At 31.4% G+C, this 21,331-nt stretch overlaps 2 protein-coding genes across 2 annotated transcripts in view; both read right to left on the bottom strand.

Moving 5' to 3' along the window:
* The window catches only part of LOC116020504 (WAT1-related protein At5g64700-like), a 7,653-nt gene extending 1,170 nt beyond the window's left edge, over positions 1-6,483 (bottom strand). Inside the window, exons 1-9 of the mRNA XM_031260974.1 lie at positions 6,374-6,483; positions 4,554-4,803; positions 4,210-4,368; positions 3,965-4,116; positions 3,110-3,172; positions 2,806-2,922; positions 982-1,231; positions 638-796; positions 393-544 (exon numbers count right to left, since the gene is read on the bottom strand). Of these exons, the coding sequence (XP_031116834.1) occupies positions 393-544; positions 638-796; positions 982-1,231; positions 2,806-2,922; positions 3,110-3,172; positions 3,965-4,116; positions 4,210-4,368; positions 4,554-4,803; positions 6,374-6,483 (1,412 nt within the window). The remainder of the gene's footprint in view (positions 1-392; positions 545-637; positions 797-981; positions 1,232-2,805; positions 2,923-3,109; positions 3,173-3,964; positions 4,117-4,209; positions 4,369-4,553; positions 4,804-6,373) is intronic.
* A 190-nt stretch (positions 6,484-6,673) lies between these two features.
* LOC116020505 (WAT1-related protein At5g64700-like) lies at positions 6,674-18,282 on the bottom strand. Its single transcript, XM_031260975.1, has 8 exons — positions 18,110-18,282; positions 17,471-17,533; positions 17,188-17,304; positions 16,246-16,495; positions 15,898-16,056; positions 15,633-15,784; positions 15,045-15,182; positions 6,674-6,740 (listed from the first exon to the last, which is right to left on the bottom strand). The coding sequence occupies exons 1-8, from the start codon at positions 18,280-18,282 to the stop codon at positions 6,674-6,676; spliced, it is 1,119 nt and encodes a 372-aa protein (XP_031116835.1).
* Positions 18,283-21,331: the final 3,049 nt, after the last annotated feature.

Genomic DNA, 21,331 nt, shown 5'->3' on the forward strand with positions numbered 1-21,331 from the left:
TGCTATTTCCCCCCCCCCCCCCCCTCCCCCCTCTCATTTCTCTCCCTCATTCTTTCTTACTTGACTCCTAAAAATTTGTGAAAAAACTATACTAATATGATTGCTATAGAGGTTGATCGGTTCAAACTAAAAGAGCTGTTACACATAACACTCACAGCTAGTTGATCAGCTCAAACCAAAAAAGTTAACAAAGCCCATGTACAACACTTATAGGAATTGGGACAGCACTTATGAGAATCGACTAAAATCCAAGAAAGTCAATATGCAACAGGATGAAAAGTGAAACTTGAAATTTTATATTTATCAAATCAACTATATACTATCCAACCAATTCGACTAGGTTGTCATTCTTGATTTTGGAGTAGGGAGTGATAAGATGTGCTCATACGTACCTTCCCAAACTAGTAATGGCTCCGAATAAAAATGCAGAAAAAGCCATGGTGAAGATCAATGCCAGAGGTGTAAAGATTGACATGAAGAGAGGACCTTTCTTCTGCACAACCCAAGTTTGCAGGTAAATTCCAAGCCCTGTCACAACAATTCCCTACATAGTTTTCATCAACACCAACAAATTTAGTAAACTATACATACACATAATGCATGAAAAATCACACCCAAAAAAAAAAAAAAAACTTACACAGTAAGCAACAGCTAGGAGTTGGAAATTCCACCCAAGCTTCCATTGATCAAAATCTCTCTCAAAAATAACAGCAACAACAAATGTTTGAACAGTGCTAATGACAATCTGAATAGTTGTGCTCAAAAGCTTGGAAGGGTATCGTTCCAGAACTCCATTCTGATGATTTGCGCCAATAAAAGTATGCACGTGTTAAAGCATATAATATATAAACAGAAATATAAGATTAAACGTAGTACTATATCCCTTTGAAAGACCAAACACGTCATTTTTACCTATAGATTTAAATTTTTAGTTAAAACAAAACTATACACTGACAGATAGAAAATAAAGTTAAATATTACCTGTAAGACGATCCAGAAACTCCCACAAAAGGTAGATAAGAAGGTAAACATGACACCCATAATCCATTTCTTGCCGGAAGAAGAAGCAGCCCGATGAGATGCATCGTGGCCGTGCAAGTTGAAGGGGTGGTGATGTAGCTTAAAAGTGGGCCCAGTGTACAATCCAATGGTTGCCGCTCCCCCAGCGCAAAGGCATACCCCTAATATCTTCACTATTCCACTCATTTTCTTTAGATCCACCTTTTCCATTCTGTAATTCCATAAGCATATCAATATATCATTTTCGTGCATAAAAGTCGAACAATAGGTTATTAATAACCTGTAATTAATAGCCTATTGATAGTAAAAATAGCTTGAAAGTCTTTCCGGTGTATAGGAATTGTATAAGATAGTATATAAAAGAGAAGTTGTATATATTATTCAATATTCATTGTTCTCCTTCCCTAATTAAGAGAGAGTTGGGAAAGTATGTTGAATATATATTACATTGTAACAGAGTCAATAGCACTAAAAAAGAAAAAGAAGAATTCAATGTGTCCTGTCTCTAGAAAGAGTCTAGAAAAAGGAGAACCACCTTTATTGAAGGGTTAAGGCCCTTTGTATTAAGAGTGTAAACAAACCGAGCCGAACTCGAGTTCGAGCTTGATCGAGCTCGAGAATTGATGTTCGAGCTTGCCAATTTCGAGCAGCTCAATTGTTCAAGCTCGAGCTCGATCTTGAGTTTGAATTCGAGTTCGATTTTGAGCTCAAATTTAACCTCTTTGATTTTAAATTTATGTTTCAATTAAAAATAAACTATAATATTATATATATATATATATATATATATATATATATATATGGCTCGCGAGCGGTTCGACGAGCCACGAGCCTAAGACATTAGAGCTCGAGCTCGGCTCGATTATTAAATGAGCTGCTTGAGCTCAAATTTAACCAAGATCGAGTCGAGCTTTGACTGAGCTCATTTACACCCCTACTTCATATAGACAGCTAGATCCGTACCGAACACCAAATAAATGTACAAAATCCGTAGGGCGGCATATCTAGGATATATTCTCTATTACCTATATATCATTAGAATTTCATTTTGGCGAGTAAAACTGACAAATGGTCTCGATCCGCCTCTTCCATTGAAAAAGAAGGTGACCGACAGTCACTGATGAAGAAGGCGACTAACAATCGCCCTTTTCAATGGCGAAGGCAATTTGCAACTGTTTGCCAGTCGTCAATTTTACTCACTTGAATTGAATTTTGTCAGAAATTTAATGAGTTGGTTGTTACAAGTCAATAACCCGTTCTTGGGTTTTGATGCATAAAACTAACTTGTGTTTAATCATATCACAACTGCTAAAAGTTCACAGATCTAATTGACTTTTGATGTTCATTCGATCTTGACTATAGCAAAATTACTAATTTGATTATTGACTATTTTTTGACTAATTAAGTCTCTCAACTTAAAAATCTTAACCAATTTGGTCTTCCATTGGTTTTGCCGTTAGACATCTGTTAACTCGGGACCAAATTGATAATTTCGCTATAGTCAATGGACTATTTTAGTAATTCATTTTCGGAGAAACATGCGAGGACCAAAATGGTCTCTTTACTAGAGCAAAATTACTAATTTAGTCCCGAATTAACGGATGTCTAACATCAAAACAAATGGAGGAACGAGTTGAATAAATTTTTTAAAGTTGAGAAGCTTGATTGGTTAAAAAAATAGTTAATGACTAAACCAATAATTGTGCTATAATAATAAACCATTTCGATAATGAACTTTTTTTTTTTTTAAGAACTTAACAATAGTAAGTAAATATTAATTTGTACCGGAAAATAAGTGCGAGGATGAAAGTAAAAACCGGAAGGCTGTTCGCAGCTGCAGCGCCCAAAGTTTCACTGGTTAGCTTCAGCCCCACACTATACAAACTCGAATTCATTGTCATCCTGTCATGCCGTGAATTAATTAATTTATTTATATTTATATGTCGGAGATGAATATAAAATAATAAATATACACCTATATTTTCTTTTAAACTATTAAATCATGTTTTATATTTTGATAATAATATATTTATTCCATTCTAAAAAAAAAATTATTCCATAAGTATAGTTAAGGTCAAATTTAATTCACCCAACAAAAGAGACCGCAAAAAGCATTCCGAAACTCTTGAACGTTAAGTGTGGTGCAGTTTTCCTGCAAATAAGAAAGATCAGTTAATCCACTAGTCACGCGATAATAAAAGAGACTATGATCTACGTGACACACATGAGGGAAGTGTCGAGCATATATAATATATAAATATAAATATGTAATTCAACTATCAACTTATTAGAGTTTTAGTTGAAATGGAGTACATACATGCTTCAATTATATTGAGTTTTAATTAATTTAAAATTAAATTACTATCAAAATTCGTTCAACCTAGCTAGAGCTTTTTCATACTTTGCTACTCTAGTCAAAACGTTACGTTGAAATAAAAATTTAAGACATTGCTTATTTAATTAATGCATGAAAGCTGAATTTTTTGGATTTTAACGTAAACAAGAAGTGGTTGGTTAGTCGAGAAATAACTCCACCGTTACCACAAAAACTAATCANTTTCCCCCCCCCCCCCCCCTCCCCCCTCTCATTTCTCTCCCTCATTCTTTCTTACTTGACTCCTAAAAATTTGTGAAAAAACTATACTAATATGATTGCTATAGAGGTTGATCGGTTCAAACTAAAAGAGCTGTTACACATAACACTCACAGCTAGTTGATCAGCTCAAACCAAAAAAGTTAACAAAGCCCATGTACAACACTTATAGGAATTGGGACAGCACTTATGAGAATCGACTAAAATCCAAGAAAGTCAATATGCAACAGGATGAAAAGTGAAACTTGAAATTTTATATTTATCAAATCAACTATATACTATCCAACCAATTCGACTAGGTTGTCATTCTTGATTTTGGAGTAGGGAGTGATAAGATGTGCTCATACGTACCTTCCCAAACTAGTAATGGCTCCGAATAAAAATGCAGAAAAAGCCATGGTGAAGATCAATGCCAGAGGTGTAAAGATTGACATGAAGAGAGGACCTTTCTTCTGCACAACCCAAGTTTGCAGGTAAATTCCAAGCCCTGTCACAACAATTCCCTACATAGTTTTCATCAACACCAACAAATTTAGTAAACTATACATACACATAATGCATGAAAAATCACACCCAAAAAAAAAAAAAAAACTTACACAGTAAGCAACAGCTAGGAGTTGGAAATTCCACCCAAGCTTCCATTGATCAAAATCTCTCTCAAAAATAACAGCAACAACAAATGTTTGAACAGTGCTAATGACAATCTGAATAGTTGTGCTCAAAAGCTTGGAAGGGTATCGTTCCAGAACTCCATTCTGATGATTTGCGCCAATAAAAGTATGCACGTGTTAAAGCATATAATATATAAACAGAAATATAAGATTAAACGTAGTACTATATCCCTTTGAAAGACCAAACACGTCATTTTTACCTATAGATTTAAATTTTTAGTTAAAACAAAACTATACACTGACAGATAGAAAATAAAGTTAAATATTACCTGTAAGACGATCCAGAAACTCCCACAAAAGGTAGATAAGAAGGTAAACATGACACCCATAATCCATTTCTTGCCGGAAGAAGAAGCAGCCCGATGAGATGCATCGTGGCCGTGCAAGTTGAAGGGGTGGTGATGTAGCTTAAAAGTGGGCCCAGTGTACAATCCAATGGTTGCCGCTCCCCCAGCGCAAAGGCATACCCCTAATATCTTCACTATTCCACTCATTTTCTTTAGATCCACCTTTTCCATTCTGTAATTCCATAAGCATATCAATATATCATTTTCGTGCATAAAAGTCGAACAATAGGTTATTAATAACCTGTAATTAATAGCCTATTGATAGTAAAAATAGCTTGAAAGTCTTTCCGGTGTATAGGAATTGTATAAGATAGTATATAAAAGAGAAGTTGTATATATTATTCAATATTCATTGTTCTCCTTCCCTAATTAAGAGAGAGTTGGGAAAGTATGTTGAATATATATTACATTGTAACAGAGTCAATAGCACTAAAAAAGAAAAAGAAGAATTCAATGTGTCCTGTCTCTAGAAAGAGTCTAGAAAAAGGAGAACCACCTTTATTGAAGGGTTAAGGCCCTTTGTATTAAGAGTGTAAACAAACCGAGCCGAACTCGAGTTCGAGCTTGATCGAGCTCGAGAATTGATGTTCGAGCTTGCCAATTTCGAGCAGCTCAATTGTTCAAGCTCGAGCTCGATCTTGAGTTTGAATTCGAGTTCGATTTTGAGCTCAAATTTAACCTCTTTGATTTTAAATTTATGTTTCAATTAAAAATAAACTATAATATTATATATATATATATATATATATATATATATATGGCTCGCGAGCGGTTCGACGAGCCACGAGCCTAAGACATTAGAGCTCGAGCTCGGCTCGATTATTAAATGAGCTGCTTGAGCTCAAATTTAACCAAGATCGAGTCGAGCTTTGACTGAGCTCATTTACACCCCTACTTCATATAGACAGCTAGATCCGTACCGAACACCAAATAAATGTACAAAATCCGTAGGGCGGCATATCTAGGATATATTCTCTATTACCTATATATCATTAGAATTTCATTTTGGCGAGTAAAACTGACAAATGGTCTCGATCCGCCTCTTCCATTGAAAAAGAAGGTGACCGACAGTCACTGATGAAGAAGGCGACTAACAATCGCCCTTTTCAATGGCGAAGGCAATTTGCAACTGTTTGCCAGTCGTCAATTTTACTCACTTGAATTGAATTTTGTCAGAAATTTAATGAGTTGGTTGTTACAAGTCAATAACCCGTTCTTGGGTTTTGATGCATAAAACTAACTTGTGTTTAATCATATCACAACTGCTAAAAGTTCACAGATCTAATTGACTTTTGATGTTCATTCGATCTTGACTATAGCAAAATTACTAATTTGATTATTGACTATTTTTTGACTAATTAAGTCTCTCAACTTAAAAATCTTAACCAATTTGGTCTTCCATTGGTTTTGCCGTTAGACATCTGTTAACTCGGGACCAAATTGATAATTTCGCTATAGTCAATGGACTATTTTAGTAATTCATTTTCGGAGAAACATGCGAGGACCAAAATGGTCTCTTTACTAGAGCAAAATTACTAATTTAGTCCCGAATTAACGGATGTCTAACATCAAAACAAATGGAGGAACGAGTTGAATAAATTTTTTAAAGTTGAGAAGCTTGATTGGTTAAAAAAATAGTTAATGACTAAACCAATAATTGTGCTATAATAATAAACCATTTCGATAATGAACTTTTTTTTTTTTTAAGAACTTAACAATAGTAAGTAAATATTAATTTGTACCGGAAAATAAGTGCGAGGATGAAAGTAAAAACCGGAAGGCTGTTCGCAGCTGCAGCGCCCAAAGTTTCACTGGTTAGCTTCAGCCCCACACTATACAAACTCGAATTCATTGTCATCCTGTCATGCCGTGAATTAATTAATTTATTTATATTTATATGTCGGAGATGAATATAAAATAATAAATATACACCTATATTTTCTTTTAAACTATTAAATCATGTTTTATATTTTGATAATAATATATTTATTCCATTCTAAAAAAAAAATTATTCCATAAGTATAGTTAAGGTCAAATTTAATTCACCCAACAAAAGAGACCGCAAAAAGCATTCCGAAACTCTTGAACGTTAAGTGTGGTGCAGTTTTCCTGCAAATAAGAAAGATCAGTTAATCCACTAGTCACGCGATAATAAAAGAGACTATGATCTACGTGACACACATGAGGGAAGTGTCGAGCATATATAATATATAAATATAAATATGTAATTCAACTATCAACTTATTAGAGTTTTAGTTGAAATGGAGTACATACATGCTTCAATTATATTGAGTTTTAATTAATTTAAAATTAAATTACTATCAAAATTCGTTCAACCTAGCTAGAGCTTTTTCATACTTTGCTACTCTAGTCAAAACGTTACGTTGAAATAAAAATTTAAGACATTGCTTATTTAATTAATGCATGAAAGCTGAATTTTTTGGATTTTAACGTAAACAAGAAGTGGTTGGTTAGTCGAGAAATAACTCCACCGTTACCACAAAAACTAATCATTATATTGCTTCTTTTTTTTTTTTATGTCATTTGAAAATATATAAATTATTATTAAATACTTCATAAGTATCTAGTAAGAGTTAATTCCAAAAATGGTTCTTCAACTATTGATTTTTAATCTAATACAACAATAAAATATACAATAACACTCCACATCCACTTAGAGAATTTACCAAAAAAAAAAAAAAACGAAGTATATATATTACATTGCAATAAACCAAAAATAAAAATAAAATACAAGAAAAAATTTGATTACTTGAAACAATTTAACATAAAATGTAAAAACTCAGTGATGGAATGAAATGGAAAACAAAATAAGGGGAAAGAAAATCATCCACAAGTACTAATAATATAATTCAATTAACATCACATCATAAGACTAAAAATTCAATTATATTATTACCATTCAAGAAAGAAGGCGATGGGAACCAAGGCTGCGGCGCTGAAGAGTTGTCTATAAAATGTAAACACGAAAGTATTCATCCCAACATCAAGAGCAAACTTACTTATGAAGTACATGACTGTGAATATTACTTGTATGGCTATTGCCACCAAATAAGGTGTCAATCCCTCCATGAAAATTTATTCTTTTCACCTAAACTTACTTTGATATTGATTTGTGAGATACAAAATATATATATATATATATATATATATATATTTATTTATTTATTTATTTATATATAACCGTCGTGTCACGGGGAGGGGTGGGGAGAGGAGAGTCGAAGGTAATCTATTTATGAAAGTTACAAATTTCAGATTGCTTAAATCAATTTACAATTTACTTGTTAATAACATATTTTATTCTTGAAACACTCATGAGTCTTTACAATGTATTATTTGTTCTATTTTATACTTTCTCAATTTTTTTTTTTAATTTCAACCTAAAGAATCAATGCTCTTATCATTGGGTGACCACCAATTCAGAATAGTAATAGATGTGTTATCACACAATATAGTAGTTGACATAATAATAATAATAAAAGAATTTTATTCTGCCTTTAATTAATATTTAAGTGATATTTTTACTTTTAATTTCAAATTTTTTTGTGTACATTTTTCGAAAACTCACGTTTTTATTTTTGGGTGGGGGTGGGGGGTTTCGTAAGCAGTGATGCTGATGAATAAGATTAAAAGTTAACGGTCGGTCGGATAATTAAGATATGTTAACATGAATTTCCTAGATTTTGTAATCCAACCTAATACTGATTTGGACTAGGTGGTCCGTTAGGATTTAAGATGAAAACGGATTCGGAGCTAAGTATTAATTAACGAATAAGGCAGTATCATAAAAGATATACTCTTAATTAATATCCCTATTGTCGTATCCAATCTTAATAATCCAATCTTAACAAGAGTCAATAATGTTAGGGTTCTAACGTGAAGAAAAAAATATTGATGGAGTCAATAATCTTAGGGTTGTAACGGGAAGAAAAAAATGTTGGTGTAATTTTCATATTGTTTTGATTTTAGTAATCTTTTATGAGTTTCCTTCTTTGCCCTCTATTATATTATTTTCTTTCCTTAAATAACCCCATATTCCGTTAACTTTTATCTTTAGTAACGCAATATTCCGTTAACTTTTAACTTACCCATTAATTTGTATAAGAAAAGTCTTAGGTTCGAATTTCATCCTAACCAGAGTTGATATAATTGTTAAACATATACTAAGAATATGTTAGAGTATATTATTGAAAATTAAGTACCCATTCTATTACTCTTATATTCTTATTAAATTAAATAGATTATGCATTTCTTTAATTTAGATGTTTACAATGCCTTTATTCAAAAAAAAAAATATGCATTATCAAAAAAATTAAAAAAAAAGAAGATATAATTTAATTAGTTATATTGTCTTTATTTTCTACAACAAAAATTATTCATTATCAAAAAATTTAAAAAAAAAAGATATAATTTCATTAGTTATATAGTCTTTATTTTCTACAATAAAAACTATTCATTATCAAAAATATTTGGGCCTATTAGGTTTATTTAAAGTATTTGGATTTGTTTTAAATTTTGGGCTCATTATTATTAAATTGGGCCACTTTTGGTTATTGGGCTTGTTTAAGTATTTTCTTTAATCATATTTGTACTTCTCCTATCTTTAATTGTTCAAGATTAATTCCTCATTAACTTATTATTAAATTATCATTCAAATTTGAGCAAATATTAAGTTTTACATTTTCTATTTGAATTTTAATTTAATAATGAGGTTTATATTAAATTGCCTTAAGTATTGATATTTAATTATGGAGTATGAGTAAATAATATGCATAATCTGAGGTTGTTATATACATTTATTTATAATTATTTTATTGTTATAATTATGCATTTAGAAAAGCATGTTTTAAAGATGGATTTAGCATATTATTAACTTATAAATTCATTATGAAATAGCCTTCATATTTTGGCTTCATTATGACCTACTAAGGTAGCTAGTTTGATTTCCCCTTTAATATTAGACATATTTTAGTCTTATGCAGGGCCGGTCCAAATGTTTTATAGGCCCCTGGGCGAAATTAAAACAAAAAGGGCCCTTATATGAATAATTTGTTTCCGGATGACCAATTTGTTTACTTCTTTTTCTTTTTTCACTTCTGAATGAATGTTTTTTAGGCAACATTGTATAAAAAAATTATTATAAAATCGATCTTAACAAAAAAAAACGGAACAAAAGCAGCTGGCACTTATATTAATCAATCAATTCTCATTAGTCAATCAAAAATCTTTAAGTATTTGAGTGGTTAGTGTGGCGTAGGCGTGACCGCGACCGGCGACCCTTATACTTCTGGGCGGCTGGGCGGCGTGAGCGATGGGTGTGCGACAACGTCCCTTTCAGTCTTTGTGAGTTCAGTTCTCGACTTTCAAAAACAATTAACCCTATTTTTTAATATATAATAAAGAATATTATATATATATATATATATATATATATATATATATATATATATATATATATATAATACTCCGTATATCTTGTGGCCTATGGGCCCCTTATAGAGATGGGCCCTGGGCAGGTGCCCACCCTGAACTTGGTCTTATGTCTTTCTGTGGCTTTAAAATCTATTTTGAACAAGTTATATTGGACCTATCTGGGTCATTAAAGTATGGATCCCACCATTATTGAGTGATGTTTTAATGATAATATAGTGGTAATTAACCAATTGTGGATCAATTTTAGCTTGCTTTATTACTTTGAAAAACCTTTTTTTTTTTTTTTCATTTCAGATTGTCGTAATAATTTATGCTAAAATTTGCAATAATGCCTATTGTTATCATATTGGTATATTATTTGCGATGAAGATAAATTGCTATATTTTGTGACTAATTGTTGTGATTGGATGATATATTGAGATGATTGGTGACTGTTGCAATTGTTTGCATTTACCGTCATTGTTATGGTAACTAGTAAGGTCAATTGGAGCTGATAAACTTTGTTACCATGTGTCGTTTGACATTTTTTCCGCATTCAATTTGCATTATGATTTTGTTGTGGTAATAGCGTCAATAAAGTTTTAGCCAAGAATCACTTTTAATTATGCCTTTATATCAATTAATTAAAGTTGAAAATATTGGTTATTATATTTTTCAACAATAATGTTTTTCGAATTTTAATTTTATTGTTTTAAAATTTTCCCAAAAATGTTTTAAAGGCTTGTGATTTTAGCAATTTATTTTTCCGTTTTAAATCTTCTAATTGTTATAATATTATGTGATTATTATGGCTATTCATTGAAATTTTGTCATAATTTGATAATATTTTTAATTATGGAGTGTGATTTTGTATCACAATTTTGGAAAATGCACATATGTTTGTGACAGTTAGATATTATTTTCCTTTTCAGTCTTGCCCTAATGATTTCGATTTATGATTTTAAGAATTATGTTTTGAATTTGCTTATTCAAAACATTTATGGTAATAATGATGATATTATGTAACATTTAATAATAATAATTATTATTATTAATATTATTAATATTAACTAGTATTTTCACCCGTGCGATGCACGGAATGGATTTATTATAATATATTAAGAATATTTGGATCGATATATAATTATATAAAATATAACATCAAATATTATATAGTGCAATTGAAGATATGTTTTGGATCGATTATGTTTTCTAATGCTATCCTTGTTTGAATTCTAACAAATAATTGCTTAATTAATAGCTAATGTGTAGATGTATGCATGCGGTGTTGGAACTTTAGATATTTTATATATCATTATTTATGATTTTTATAAATTAAGCAAATATGCTCGTTCTCTAGTAATTCAGTTATAGTATTCAATTGCTATTCTAATTCATGTGTATGGAAGATATATTTTTGTGTATATATATTGCAATTTTTCCATCTTAGAAAAAAACATAATATCACCGGTTGTATTTAGACATTATTGAAAACCTCTTTGTAAACAACATTGGTAGTAGCAACACAATCTTGTTCATCATCGTCTAAAACTAATTAACACTTTCAGGCTATCAGGATGGGTGACTCGGGAAAAAGCCATGTACAATTGACCGTGATTAAAAACTGGTTTTTTTTCAGCAATCTGCATGAGTCTTCCTTGCATGCAACAAATATCATAAAAATTCAGTGTTCTAAAATAAGTGTTTAAATGCAATATGTAGATAATTTGCATTGCATTATATATCATTAATTTAATTACTTGTCGGTTAGTTATTGCAAGATTTCAAGGTACATTTATATTTTGATATTCAGTAAGTATAACTATATTTGAGAAAAATTCACCTGGGAGTAATGGGATAATCAATTGAGTGATTGTTGGTTGATCGTAGAGTGTTGATATTCTCTGGACAAATAATTGTTGAAAAAATAGCATAAAATGACATTTTAGTAGTCATATTGTGGTACAAATATATGTTGGGTCCACTTTCGATTTGGGTCGGGTCAAACTGGATTCGAGTTCTTATTAGTTAGACGAAAAGTTTGATATATTGTACGCTCAAAAATGATATAGGTTAGTAAGAAATTGGTTCTCAAAGTTGATCCATTTGAGTTAGAAAAAGAGAGAAAAAAGTTTTCAAGTAGCTTTTGACCCACATTGGTTTGGAAAGTGGGTTTGCACAACTACTTATACAAGAGTCTTTCTAAGGCTTATTGAATTGTATAGCATATAGGCTCTCTCTCGCGCGCAGGGAGTGCAAACCAAATCCCAGAAAGAACTTCAAAAGGTTTGACTCGTGTGCGCTGACACCTGGAGGCACGAATGTCGTTCAGAAAATTAGTTGGCCTTGCGGGTTGAGTTATGCCAAATTTTCATAACATCAACCATAAAGTTGAGGATATTGTATTTTATTAATAATATAGATTACATTGCGGGGAAATATATGTACTGTATTATTACGATTAGTAATTTTAATCTAGAATTGTATTACGAATAGGAACGTAGGTAAGAATATACTTTATTAGGAATTGTGTTACTATATTTTAATTTACAATTGTATTACGAAGAGGAATTGTATTACCATATTTTACAATATTACGGAAACCTTAACAGTATACGAATGTTTTTGGCGGGAAGTTAAAGTTGAGGATATTGTTTTTATTCATAGTATAGATTGCATTGCAGGGAAATATATGTACCGTATTATTACGATTAGTAATTTTAATCTAGAATTGTATTACGAATAGGAACGTAGGTAAGAATATATTTTATTAGGAGTTTTGTTACTATATTTTAATTTACAATTGTATTACGAATAGGAATTGTATTACCATATTTTACAATATTACGGAAACCTTAACAGTATACGAATGCTTTTGGCGGGAAGTTAAAGTTGAGGATATTGTTTTTATTAATAGTATAGATATTGTTCGGTTACGATTAAGAAAATTTGATTATTCCGTTATTATTATAATGTAATAATTATTAGAATTATTATAGTAATAACCATTACCAGTTTTTGACCGATTAATCAATGATTTGTATCGTTAATATCATCATTAGTTTTGGATTTTGATAGTATGCTTTGAAATCATAATTTTGAAACAATTTCATTTTGATCCAAAACATGTGTTAATAATGATAATATTTTGTAACATTTTACAGTCATTGCTATTAGAAATATCAGAGTTACAATTGAGGAAATTGATTGTTCAGTTATTAGTGTCACATGAGTATTATTACAGTAATAACGACTATCGATTTTGAATTGAGGAATCAATATGTCGTAACATTGTTATCATTATTATTTTTTAGATTGTGATGCGCACTTTGATTGAGTATGAATATTTGATTTTATATTCATATTTTTAATGAGTTTCTTTTATGCATATAATTAAATTAAGTGCATAATATTATGATTAAAATTATGCAATTTAATTTTGTGAGCATGGTCCTCCCATTGCTTCTGACACAGCCTCACAACTACACCATCTAGTCATTACAGGAGATTAGTAGTAGACAAAACAACGAGCAATGCAATGGAGATTACAACTATAGCTGGGATGCACGATCTTGTTAGCTTCCGCTATGAGGTTAGATTTTATAAGCATTATGATTGTTTATTTATTCTAACATGAAGCACCTTGAAGAAAATTATGGAGTAGTTTTTCACTGTGAGCCCTTCTTCTCGCCAATGTTCGCCCGAAGCGCGGTGGCGACGAGCCTCTGGTCAGAATTTGACTGCACTCACGAGCCTCTGCCAATCTTACCCCTCCTGCACCTGTAGCAAAAGCTACTAGTGGTTGGGTTGGAAAAGGTGTTAGAAGAAGAATTTAAATAAATAAAAAAAAAGTCAATGCCAGCATAGATTACTTGCAACCTGTAGGTAACCTGTTAAAATTGATAGATGGAAAAAAAATTAATGGTTTGTGAATCAAAATGGACCTTATGAAAGATCAAGGTACGACATGAATAATCTTATATAATTCATGGTGTGGAATAACACTTAACCCTTTTAAAAATAAACTACTTTTTTGTAACTTTTTAATCTATAACACATTATTGGTTGGTCAGATTGCATTCACACAATGACAAGCCTACAATGGGACAACCCTAGTTGAATTAATCACTTAGTAAACTTAGTAATTACAAGCTAAGGTTTCAATTAAGTTAGACAATTGTGACTTGTCTATTAGCTTTTTTTATTCAAGTCGTTCAATTATGAACAACATAAACTAATTTATCTCATTGTGATCCTTGTCGACAAGCGTCAGTGGTCAGAAGACAAGTTTCATCGGAGGTGTAGCTGTCAGCTTTCCCCTAAATCAAAATAGCTTCTAGTAGCTCACACAGACAATTTAGTTAGTTCTCGGATGGTAGATTGTGTGCAGGACACATGAACAAGACCACATAGACGCAATGTAAGGTTACATCAAATATGGTGGGTTTGTTGTGGGCAACAAGCACTGATCCTCCCACTTAAGAGATCACTAGGTCACCATAACTTATCCATATACTATGCTATTGAAGCGGAATGTGAAGGCTATTGGGGCGAGGATATTACCCCTTTTTTTTTTTTGGCAAAAGTAGGTTCTAATACCTCATTAAATTCTTTTATCATTATTATTATTATGCTAATTATTATATATGTATTTTTTAAATTTGTTAATAGTGGAAGTAACAAATTGTCAATTTATTTCTTTAATTCATCTATGAATGTTAGTTTATTAAAATTCTAATTTATATTTCAGATAAGAAAACTATTTAAAAACCATTTTCTATTCTAAGACAGTCTAACAACTTGTAATGTACATTGATAAATTCGTTTGACTGTCGACCATGTTTAAGGTTGGTAATGTATTTCAGATGCAAAGTTACTGAACAAAAACTCAATCTCCTTCGGTGGGGTCGTTACACCATAGAAGTTGAACGTTGGTGATGAGGGGGCGGCGCTGGTGTGTTGGTTTCTACCGTTAATTCATACCCTGATGATCCGGCGACTGACCCCTTCTCGCTCTCAACCGTTGGATTAATAGTGTTGTTTGCTGCCATTTTTTGCTCCTTGTTCTTTCCCCATAATACACAGTATAGGCCTCCGATCAAGAACACCGCTCCCAGAATACTGCAATTTATACATAATTATAAACGTACAATTTAAAAAAAAAATAAAAAAAAATGGCGGGCCCGCCTAATTAAATCAACTATATACTATCCGGACCAATTCGAGTTGGTTGTTATTTTTTCCTCCCAAATTTCACTCATGTAATCAGTTGAGTAGCCATGCAGGCAGTTGCATCACATCAACTGTGACTGGAGATCAACACTGCTTCCGCTTTCGCTACTATGAGGTCGGATTTCTAATAGATTATTTTGTATGATTAGATTATTGATTTCTAACATTTGATATCAGAGTCAGGTGGAATAACAACTACTAGTTATTTAGTCGAACAAAACCATCCTAGTCAACTTGCAAGGCCATAATATAATATATATATATTATTACGGAAAATCTTGCAGTTGGTTGTCATTCTTGATTTTAGAGTAAGGAGTGATGAGATGTGCACATACGTACCTTCCCAAACTAAGAATGGATCCGAATAAAAATGCAGAAAAAGCCATGGTGAAGATCAAAGCCAGAGGTGTAGAGATTGAAAAGAAGAGAGGACCTTTCTTCTGCACAACCCAAGTTTGCAGGTAAACTGCAAGCCCTGTCACAACAATTCCCTAGTGGTACATAGTTTTCATCAACACCAACAAAATTTAGTAAACTATACATATATATATATATATATATATATACAAAAAAAAAAAAAACAAAAAAAAACAAAAAAACTTACACAATAAGCAACAGCTAGGAGTCGGAAATTCCACCCAAGCTTCCATTGATCAAAATCTCTCTCAAAAATAACAGCAACAACAAATGTTTGAACAGAGCTAGTGGCAATCTGAATAGTTGTGCTCAAAATCTTGGAAGGGTATCGTCTCAGAATTCCATTCTGATGATATGTGCCAGCAAAAGTATGCACGTGTTAAGCATATAATATATAAACAGAAATATAAGATTAAACACATATATGAGACTAAACACAATACTGTATCCCTTTGAGTAATAAACACGTCATATTTACATATAAAATATAAATGTATAAGTTTAAATTTTTAGTTAAAACAAAATTACATATTACCTGTATGACGATCCAGAAACTCCCAGAAACGCTAGATGCGAAGGTAAGCAAGACACCCATAATCCATTTGTTGCCGGAAGAAGAAGCAGGCCGATGAGATGCATCGTGGCCGTGCAAGTTGAAGAGGTGGTGATGTAGCTTAAAAGTGGGCCCAGTGTACAGTCCAATGGTTGCCGCTCCCCCAGCGCAAAGGCATACCCCTAATACCTTCACTATTCCACTCATTTTCTTTAGGTCCACCTTTTCCGTTCTGTTATTCCATAAGCATATCAATATATCATTTTCGTGCATCAAAATCGAAATGCGACTTACAATCGCCCTCTTCAATATGGAAGGCGATTTTCAACTGTTCGCCGGTGGTTGGTTTTACTCTTGAAACTGGTAAGAAATTTAATGGGTTGGCTGTTACAGGTCAATAACTTGTTCTTGGACTTTGATGCACAAAAATAACTTCGGCTAAAAGTTCACAGATCTAATTGACTTTTGATGTTCATTTAATCTTGACTATAGCAAAATTATCAATTTGGTCATTTACTATTTTCTAAAACTAATTAAATTCCTCAACTTTAAAATTTTTAACCAATTTGGCATCCATTTATTTTGCCGTTAGACATCCGTTAATTCGAGACCAAATTGGTAATTTTGTTATAGTCAATGCACCATTTTAGTAATTAACTTTTCAGATAAAATGGTACATGTGATGACCGAAATCGTCCATTAACTATAGCAAAATTACTAATTTAGTCCCGAATTAACGGATGTTACAACAAAACAAACGACTGAGGATCAAATTGATTAAAATTTTTAAAATTGAGAGACATAATTGGTCAAAAAAATAATTAAAGACCAAATTAATAAAATTTTATAGTCAATGGACAATTTCAATAATTAACTCTTTTTTTTTAAAGAACTTAACAATAGTAAGTGAATATTAATTTGTACCGGAAAATAAGTGCGAGGATAAAAGTTGAGACCGGAAGGCTGTTCGCAGCTGCAGCGCCCAAAGTTTCACTGGTTAGCTTCACCCCCACACCATACAAATTCAAAGTCGTTGTCATCCTGTCATTCCGTGAATTAATTAATTAATTAATATTTATATGTCGAAGATAAATATAAAATAGTAAATGTACACCTATATTTTCTTTTAAAACTATTAAATCATGTTATATATTTGGATAATAATATATTTATTCCATAAGTATAGTCAAGGTCAAATCTAATTCACCCAACAAAAGAGACCGCAAAAAGCATTACGAAAGTCTTGAACGTTAAGTGTGGTGCAGTTTTCCTGCAAATAAAAATTGAGACATAAGTTAATCCACTAGTCACCTGATAATAAAAAAGACTATAATTCGCGTGTTGCTTGAAATCCATCAAAAAGCAATCAAAACTTGTACAACCTAGCTAGAGCTTTTTCTTACTTTGCTACTCTAGTCAAAATGTTACGTTGAAATCAAACGTAAACAAGAAGTGGTTGGTTAGTCGAGAAATAACTCCACCGAACCACAAAAACTAATTATTATATTGCTTTTTTTATGTCATTTGAAAACAGATAAATTATTATTAAGATTATCTCAAAAAGTCGAATCTGCAATCCCAATGCTCCTATACGACCCAACAAAGCATATAGGAAAGATATAAATCACGATAACTTGATAGGTCATCAGACAAGATCAAATATTGGTGGGTAAAAGGGGTCTTTGTAAGTAATACTCTTGTCTAGTGCTCTTGTTGATTGTACAAAAAACTCATTGATGGAATGAAATGGAAAACAAAATAAGGGGAAAGAAAATCACCCACAAGCACTAATAATATAATTCAATTAACATCACATCATAACACTATAATTCAATTATATTATTACCTTTCCATAAAGAAGGCGACCGGAACCATGGCTGCGGCGCCGAAGAGTTGTCTATAAAACGCAAACACAAAAGTATTCATCCCAACGTCAAAAGCAAACTTAGATATGAAAAACATGCCTGTGTATGTTACTTGTATCGCTAATGCCACCAAATAAGGTGACAATGCCTCCATGAAAAATTCTCCTTTTCACCTAAACTTACTTTGATATTGTGAGATACAATATATATATATATATATATATATAGTCGTCGTGCCGCAGAGAAAGGGTGAGGAGACGAGAGTCGGAAAGTAATCTATTTATAGAACTCGCAAATTTGAGGTTTTTTAAATCAATTTACAATTTACTTGTTAATAACATATTTTCGTCTTGAAAATTGAAACACTGTTGAGTCTTTATAATGTAATATTTTTTCTGGTTTGTACTTTCTCAATCTTTTTAATTTTAGCCTAAAGAATAAATGCTTCCATAACCGGGTGACCACCCATTCTTAGTAGTAATAGATATGCTATCACATAGTATAGTAGTTGACATAATAATAAAAGAATTTTATTCCGCCTTTACTTATTATTTAAATATAGTGATATTTTAACATGAATTTCCTAGATTTTGTAATCCAACCTAATACCGATTTGGAGTAGGTGGTCGGTTAGGATTTAAGATGAAAACAGATACGGAGCTAAGTATTAATTAACGAATAAGGCAGTATCATAAAAGATATACTCTTTATTAATATCTGTATTTCCGTATATCTCAATAAAGCTAAATTTACCCGAATATTAAACATTTAAACCTTAATTATCACATATTATAACTAAATTGTGTTTGGTTGATGACTTTTGTAATCTACTATGAGATTTAATACCTATTACTATACTGATTTTTCACGCGAATGAGATAATGCTCAATGATTATTTTTAAATAACTACTTCACAGTATATGAATGCAATATTATATAGGAGATGCTTAAGCATATGTAATTGAATGTTGAGACATATTGTTTTGGGAGTTTGTCAATGACAATTGAAACAATTGTTGTCAATAGACGACGATGATAATAAACAATTAGAAATATATGGTTACAATAGATATTGTTATAATGATATAGTAAAAATTAACTTACAAATTTTCATGCATTGATAAAATTTTGAGAATGATGTGTAAACTTGTTCAATTGTAGTCAATAGGATGCCAACATTGTTATTTCTTTGGACAATGGTCATACCGTTTAGAGTCCATTTGTAGTTGTAATTTTTTTTTTTTTATCAAGAACATTGTTGTTAGGTCACGCATGTCTGACAATAATGTAAGAACAATTTTGTCCGATAAAAAAATAATGGTACTACAATTGTACCATTATAGAAATACATAAAAAAAATATGAATACCATAATGACCTAAATCATTTCCGTTAATGCAAGAGCATAACTGATTTATTTTGATTCTAAATCCAACAGAGTATTTACTACCAAACAAAGAGACATATTCTATTTATTAACTCATTGTTACAAAAATCGTCCGCCTAGACACCACCATGACGAATTGCTCCCTAAGCAGCCGCGTAGCACCTAACTCGGCTGACAAGTTAGAATCAAACACACCTAAATATTCAAAATTTCAAAGTCATGGTTCCACAAAATTATATTATTAAGATTTTTTCACATTTATTAACGAATAAAATCTTATTTAAAGTACGTAGTCTCACAAAATATTTACTCTTAATTACAATATATCTCAATAAGGATTTACCCGAGCATTAAACCTTAGTTATCACATACCATATTTAAAAATTTCAAACCCATGGTTCAACACAAAACTACGTACTCCGTACATTGTTTTGATTTTTTCATATTTAGTAACGAATAAATGTTATGTAAGTCGTCTCGCACAAGATCTATTCTTAATTAACAAAACTCAATTTGGATTTACTCAAGCATTAAATCTTAATTATCACATACAATAACTAAATATTCTTCTTCCCCAAAATGTTAAATCCCCAACCATATAATAACTAAATATTCAAAGTCATGGTTCAACACAAAACTATATTATATTGTTCATAATTTTCATATTTATTAACGAATAAATCCTATGTAAAATCGCAGGGCCGGATTTTAGGGCGTGCAAAATAGGCAACAGCACATGACTCCAAAATTTTTGGGGCCCCTAGTCTAGTCCTAGGTCCAATAGTTAGTATATGTATTTGCGTCAAAGAATGCTAGAACTCACAACTCTTTTTAAATAAAATATTTGTAGTTTGCATTATGTTTAGAATTTTGTTTATAATAAATAAAGTTTGAATTTGTTTCATCTTTTTTGCATTTTTCTCTTTGCAAATTCTTTTTTCAATTCGCAGTATATTTATACTTTGATAGGGCCTCACTTATTTACCATTACAAGTTCATGCAAATTAAAAACACACAAGATCTACTCTTAATTAATATATCTCAATTTACATTTATCCCGGCATTAAACCTTAATTATCACATACCATAACTAAATATTCAAAATTTTCAAAGTCACAGTTGAACACAAAACTATATTGTTCAAATTTTTTCATATTTATTAAATGTGATTTATTTATAAATTGTTTGTTAACTTAAATAAGATTATATAATGATGATAGTGTTTTATTCTCAAAAAAAGAAAAAGAAAAAGATGATAGTGTTTCGTACTTTTTTTTTTTTGGGAGTACTACTAGTGTTTCGTACTTATTTACTAATTTATTGAAAAAAATTACATCTTTAATCTCCCAGTCTTCTAATTTGTATATATATGGGGTCATAATCAAGTGTGGTTGCCCCTTAACGTGCAGTTAGTGCGGCCGCACCTCTATGTATACAGATATACACCACTCAATGTTAGAAATGCACCACACAAATATGCACCGTTAGGTATGTATCACCAAAAAACACAACACTAGGTATGCAAATATACACCACACAGAGTTAGCAAATGCACCATTAGGGGCAGGGGAGTTGTGGTGCATTATTTTGGATGTGTGGTGTGTTTTTTGTTATTTTGTATTGTTGTGCGTTTTCTAACATTGAGTAGTGCATTTTCTAACATTGAGTGGTGTGAACCGCACCGGTCGCACGGGAAGGCGCAACCACATTTGAACATATACATATACATATATATATATATATATATATATATATATATATATATATATATATATATATATATATATATATATATATATATATATAAAAAAATACAA

Source organism: Ipomoea triloba, chromosome 5 (genome assembly GCF_003576645.1).
Source record: "Ipomoea triloba cultivar NCNSP0323 chromosome 5, ASM357664v1".
Classification (NCBI taxonomy): Eukaryota; Viridiplantae; Streptophyta; class Magnoliopsida; order Solanales; family Convolvulaceae; genus Ipomoea; species Ipomoea triloba.